This window comes from Pyxicephalus adspersus, chromosome 3 (assembly GCF_032062135.1).
Source record: "Pyxicephalus adspersus chromosome 3, UCB_Pads_2.0, whole genome shotgun sequence".
NCBI classification, from domain to species: domain Eukaryota; kingdom Metazoa; phylum Chordata; class Amphibia; order Anura; family Pyxicephalidae; genus Pyxicephalus; species Pyxicephalus adspersus.
Genome location: NC_092860.1, coordinates 11,341,268 through 11,347,387, shown reverse-complemented (window position 1 = coordinate 11,347,387; position 6,120 = coordinate 11,341,268). Strand labels below are relative to the sequence as shown.

Genomic DNA, 6,120 nt, shown 5'->3' with positions numbered 1-6,120 from the left:
CTCCATTACTGAAATCTCATATAAGCTTTAACATGAATACCTGGTGATCCCGCCACAAAGGTCCTTGTCAGCAACTTTCTGGTACAGGGTGATATTGAAGGATATTCTAAATCTAAATTCAGTAAATTGGCTGATTTCGTTTCTGGGACTTCTCAACAGAAAAAAATCTAATGTGAATAAACTGATTTTTTATTAATTTTCCATTAAGGAACTCAGTATTTTGCTTTCCGAATGAGCTGTGGAACGTTATAATTAAAGAGCAGAAAAATAAACATTTGTGAGGTGACGAACGGTATAATTTTCTTCTTATCTCCAAAATGATGTAACTGTAAAAACGAAATTACAGAACCTTGAAATCCAGCAACCTAAAATTTTTGTTGGCTATTTAGCAAAATAATGCATTATGTTAATGCATAAACAAATGTAACTAAATTACAGGTTTGAGGGATAACATCGGAAAATGCAACAAAATTGGCTTAAATGGCTTGCTAAATGAATGAAGTTTGTGAAGTTTTACTCATAGTGTCTCATAGTTTCAAAGTGTACCTGTCACATAGTGAGGGAGTGTTAGTGTAATAGGTACAACAATGACATTAAAAGAGATCATTACAGATTCACAACAAGGCGTTCATTGGCCTGGGTGAGGGAACCAATCACTACAGTCTGCAGGGGCATCAAGGGCCAAACAAGTGCCAAAGGTCCACAGGTTGTGGTTTTTGCTTTGACATTAGGTGGTCACCTTAGAAACTTATTTTTTTATAATATTTATATTATTGTGAAAATGTGTTTTTAACACATGAACAATTTGTGAAACATTTGCAAAAATACAGCTCAGCCTTTCAAGTTCAAAACCCCTAAATATGGCTTTATCACCAGAATTTCTGAACATGACGGGGGGTGGAGGGGGCCGCAAAAACGTTTAATTTTTTAAAGGTGACTTGCAGTTTTTCTGCAAAACAAAGTTAAAGTACAGCCAGTAAAATACAATATTTAGCCCCCAATGTTTTTTTTAAAAAGTGCAAGTTCCCTGCAAAGCCTGAGAGTGCACATACTAAAGTAGCTGGGGAGGTCAGAGGCTTGTGGGTACATTTGCTGGGTAAAAAAATACAAACAAAAAAAAAAAACATAATCCCTTCTGGTTAAAAAATATAATTTCCAGACTAACTTTTATGAACAACATGCTAACATGCTTTGTAGTTACTCTATAGGACCCCCCCAGCCTTAGCCATTTTGATGGTCTGACTGACCCATCACCCATAACAGCCTATAGCTTAATAAAAATGTCCTTTTGTTACCCACGTCTTTACCCTATTATTCTCCTGTCCAGAGTTGTATTATGGGACCTATACTGTACCTAAATCTATGTTTAGACACTTGTGACCAAACCTCTGCAAGAAATACCATAATGAAAGCTATTAGAAAGAAACAAGCAATTTTCTCCAACATACCAAAATATTTGGGAAGATAACAAATACACTATCCCTTGTTTCTGCTAAAACCTCGAAACCTGGTTTGAATAAAATAAGCAATTCAATATTTTATTTTGGTTATGAAAAAAGAGAAAACGTGTATTATACTGTGATTGTTATACATCTCTTATTAGGAAGACACAACCTAAAGATTTATTTTACGTGTAAAAAAAATAGAGAAGTTTTATATATTATATCTGTTTTGTTTCTTTATGAATCCCAGCCAAAGTCATGCCCAGTCATTTGGTAGAACTTCATATTAAATGGCCTGTAGAATTCCCGTAGTCTCTGGACCACTTCAGGGTCAATGTTGGGGTGAGTCCTGCCCTTGGTTTTACCCAAACAATGGGGCTTGCTGCTCCCTTCCGCCTTCTTTAAACAAGGAAATCCTTTAGTTTTATTGAAATAAAAATGTTTGTCTGTTATGATTCTCTTAAGTACCAAAAAATCCTGAACGCGCCCCAGTTCTCCAGCGGGATCCGTGATCAGTCTTTCCCCACTGACAAACAGGATCTGGCGCATGGGAAAATACTGGAGCCAGTTCTCCAAGTGCTTGGCATAGATACCAATCTGAATGGCACTCCATGAAATATCAATAAGACCCGTAGTCCTGTTTTTAAATGTCAAGCTCTCAAATGTAGGGATGTCCGGTCTCTTGGATAACGTCTGGGTATAGTCTGATATTACTCGAGTCACTGGGTCCCTCACCACCACGATAAGCTTGGCGTCCTTTGACATGGCCGAAATACGGGCTGGGGCCTCCTTGGTCACAAAATAACTGGGGGTTTTTTCCATGGTAATCTGCCCATCGAGTGTCCGTGGCATCAAGTCCCTACAAATAAGAAGAAAACAAATTAGCAGAATTGTAAAATATAAGCATAAACATTTTAGGTTGTTTACAACACATCATTAAAACCTTCTAGGAAATCTCATGTTGCGCCGAATGTAATTGCGTTAATTGAACTCAAATCTGTTTAAAATGCAATTCAATGTTGCCTGGAGCTTTAGAAGCAAAACTCAGTCTTAGTTTTCCCTGAGTATAGTATGACACTGCTGAAAATGTCAGAATCTTCATTCCACCTGCACAAGCAATTCATGAAGTATTCATTCGGTAATACAAATCTAAGTGATAACAGTTATCCTTCGGACTCACAACCAATAGACAGGTGGCAGCTCATACTGATTCCGAGACCCTTAAATCTAAATGACACCAGACTCAGCTGCTAGTGAAAGACAGATGACTCTGTGGAGACGAAAGGAACTAGGAAACTATTTTTATCTTTCCCCTGTCCATGAGCCATCATTCACAAGTGCCCGTGGGAAGAGTTTTGCCCAGTGATAATAGGAACTCCTACATGTGCCACTCTCACTGACAATGGGCTCAATTCTATATGCCACATTATTTGCTACTTTTAGCAAAATAAGCTAATGAGAGCTGACAGGAAGGCTCAAAAATTAGAAGGACAAATTACATATAGACCCCATCTTAGGAATTGAGCTTGTTGACCTACATTGCCCAATCTGATGTTGTATGAGTAGACTAATGACATTTTTGAGCCTAGAGACCCTATATAAGGCTGGCTTGATGTCACCTCTGATTATATAGGTCAATGGGAGAATTGGGTTGGTTGTGGTTATCCCAGTGCCAATAAGTAGCGCCTTTAACTGCCTTGCTGGAAAATCTCACTTCAGATCCATTCATGGAGCAAAAGACACATGGTAGTGGGCACCAATGTTTTTGAGAGTGGGCAAATGTCTTCTTCTCAATTGTTCTTAACACCTTTCTTCATGCTTTCTCCATGGATCTTGTATGTTCTTACCCTGTTTACATGGGTTCCCTTCCATGTGCCAAAAAAGATTTTACTAGGTAGATTGGCCTAAACATTTAACTATGACAATAATACTCCCCCCCATATCTTTTACAGCCATATTGAAACATATGTAACATGTAATACTCTCTTTGGGGATCTTTATACTAAGATATCTGTATGCATTGTAACGTAAAATGCAGTTTCCCTGGTAACTGCCTGCAAAAACTGACAAGATGAAGGTTGCTAAACATTTTTGTACAATTTTCATGCATTACACCAAAGTATCCACTTACTGTAGTAATACAAGCACAATAATGGAGATATGTAATGCTGCTACCTGAGATTAATACTGCGCATGGAACCATTCACAGACAATTTTACATACAGTGCTGTAGAAATAGGACTGCAATCCATCAAATCACATTGAAGGGTCTATTTTTAGTGTCTTATTGAACAGCGCACATTATCAGGAATATAAACTGCAGTCTGTTAAGGTGTATTCCAACCATCAACTTCTGATCTATCAGCAGCAGGAAGGTGATAGAACCGGCTGTTTGGTCTCCTCTCAGCTCCCACCTACCCCCAAGTGCATATCAATACATGATGAATGGCTCTGAATGAAATAAACTTTTCCCAGTAGAATACATTTCCTATAGCATTTATGGCCTCATATAAAAATATAACTATATAAAGAACACATAAGAATACACACAGAGAGATGCCTAATAGGCATGTCTCTGTTTACTCTAAATTAAAACATTTACATGGAATGTCCATCAAGTGAATGCCAGGAACCCTAGCAACCGCTACATAAACCTGAGACAGGTGAAAATCAAAGTATATTCTTCATCATGCCCTACTTGATTTACTAATCTACAACATGCAAATGGTGTTGGGAGAAAGAACCTACAACATTTTCTGTTTGATTAGCTTGGAGACCTGCAGAATGTATGCTGCTCTTAATTGGCTTTTGTTTGCATAAGAGATACTTTTCTCTCACACAAGTAATGGGGGTGCAACACAGTCATAAACGGGTGTAGTGGGGCCCTCACTTTTTTCGGGAGTGGGTAAAGAAGCCTTTGGTGGTCCAGGGCTCTGACCGGTCCGTCCCCCCCACCCCCCACGTGGGGCCAAGGGAGCAGAAAGTAGGAGCAAACCGAGGAGGAAGACCATTGAGGAAGACCATTCCAGAGAGTTGGGGCAGCTCTCGAAAAGTCTGGGAGCCGTGCGTGTGATGAGGTTTTTAGTAAGGAAGTCAGCAGTAGGTCAGTGGAGGAGTGAAGAGATCGGCTGGGGGAGTTTTTTTTTTTTTTTTTACCAGGTCAGAAAGGTAAGTGGGACAAGAACTGTGGAGGGATTTGAAGGCAAAACACAAGAGTTTGAATTTGATTCCCAGGTGAAATGGAAGCCAATGAAGAGAATTGCAAAGAGATGCAGCAGAAGTGGAGCGGTGGGAAGGATGGATGAATCGGGCTGCAGCATTCATAATAGTTTGTAGAGGATAGAGTCGGGTTAGTGGAATACCACAGAGGAGGAGGTTACAGTAGTCCAGGCGAGAGATGATGGGAGCGTGTACAAGGAGTTTGGTGGTCTCTGGGGACAGGTAGGGGCGGATTTTGAAAATGTGCAGGTGAAAGTAACAGAACCTGGAAATGTTCTGAATATGAGGGGTTAGGGAGAGGGCAAAATCAAAGGTGACACCAAGACAACGTGCCCCAGTAGAGGAGGAATGCATAACAATGTTATTAGCAGTTAAAAATATGTCAGGGGGAGATTTGGAATGCAAGGGGTGGAAGATGATGAGTTTGGTTTTATCCAGGTTGAGTTTCAGAAATCTGTCTGCCATTTATGATGAAATGGCTGACAGGCAGCATGAAACCTTATTCAGGACAGAGGGAGACAAGCCAGGGGTGGACAAAAAGATCTGAGTATCATCAGCATACAGATGGCACTGTAAACCAAGGGGGGCCAGACTGCAGTGGGTCAAGGAGAGAGTTGGTGTTCAGGTAGTTGGTGAGTCTTTTAAGGCTCTCAAGAAGTTTATGGGAGAACATGTGGGAAAAAGGAGATAGATTGGTAGTTAGAAAGTAAGGGGGGGGGGGGTCTAGTGAGGGTTTCTTTGGGATAGGCAGAATAATGGTATGTTTCAAAGTGGAGGGGTAGATACCAGTGCAGGGGCCTGTGTGGAGGAGTGGGCACAGAGTGGATCACCGCTGACACAAGTCAAAGCCAGCGTACTATCTATCTATCTATCTATCTATCTATGTATCACAATAAATGTTTATACTTGGCCATGCAACTGAAAAAGAGAGTCCAAAACTTGTTCTATTATGGGTAAAAGCTTTCATATTTCTCCTGGCAGAGGAATTGTCAGGATTCCCTCTTCAAATAAAACCACATGCATTAGGTAGGTTGATACAAATTTCCTATGTAAATCCATCAGAACTAATATAAGTTCACCGGGATGAAGCAGCAAGCACTGGTAATCTCCCAGCAGCAGGGAGGCGACAGACATCTGTTCTGCAGGTTGCACACTCCAATTCTTCTCTCTGCCAGACAAACAAAACATTTCACCAAAATCTACAAGCCATCCAAAGCTCGCTCTTTGTTTTTACAAAACAAAACAATTAGCACTTGAAATAACGAAGCCAAACTGGAGCTGACACGGTGGCCCAGGGCACCTGAGATAATTACACCAATTTGCTAATGTTACAAAGCTCTAATCTGTCTTGAAACAATCGACTCTCCTGGGATGCTGCTGGAATAGTAACAGCTGATGAAAAAAATCTCATATATGAAACTTTGCATTAGGCAGACAGCTGGAATATATACAGTAACAT

At 40.2% G+C, this 6,120-nt stretch overlaps 1 protein-coding gene across 1 annotated transcript in view; it reads right to left on the bottom strand.

The window, feature by feature from the left end:
- Positions 1–1,541: 1,541 nt before the first annotated feature.
- Positions 1,542–6,120, bottom strand: part of LOC140327648 (heparan sulfate glucosamine 3-O-sulfotransferase 3A1-like) — a 56,016-nt gene continuing 51,437 nt past the window's right edge. Inside the window, exon 2 of the mRNA XM_072407022.1 lies at positions 1,542–2,301. Coding sequence (XP_072263123.1) covers positions 1,680–2,301 — 622 coding nt within the window. The 3' untranslated portion in view covers positions 1,542–1,679. The remainder of the gene's footprint in view (positions 2,302–6,120) is intronic.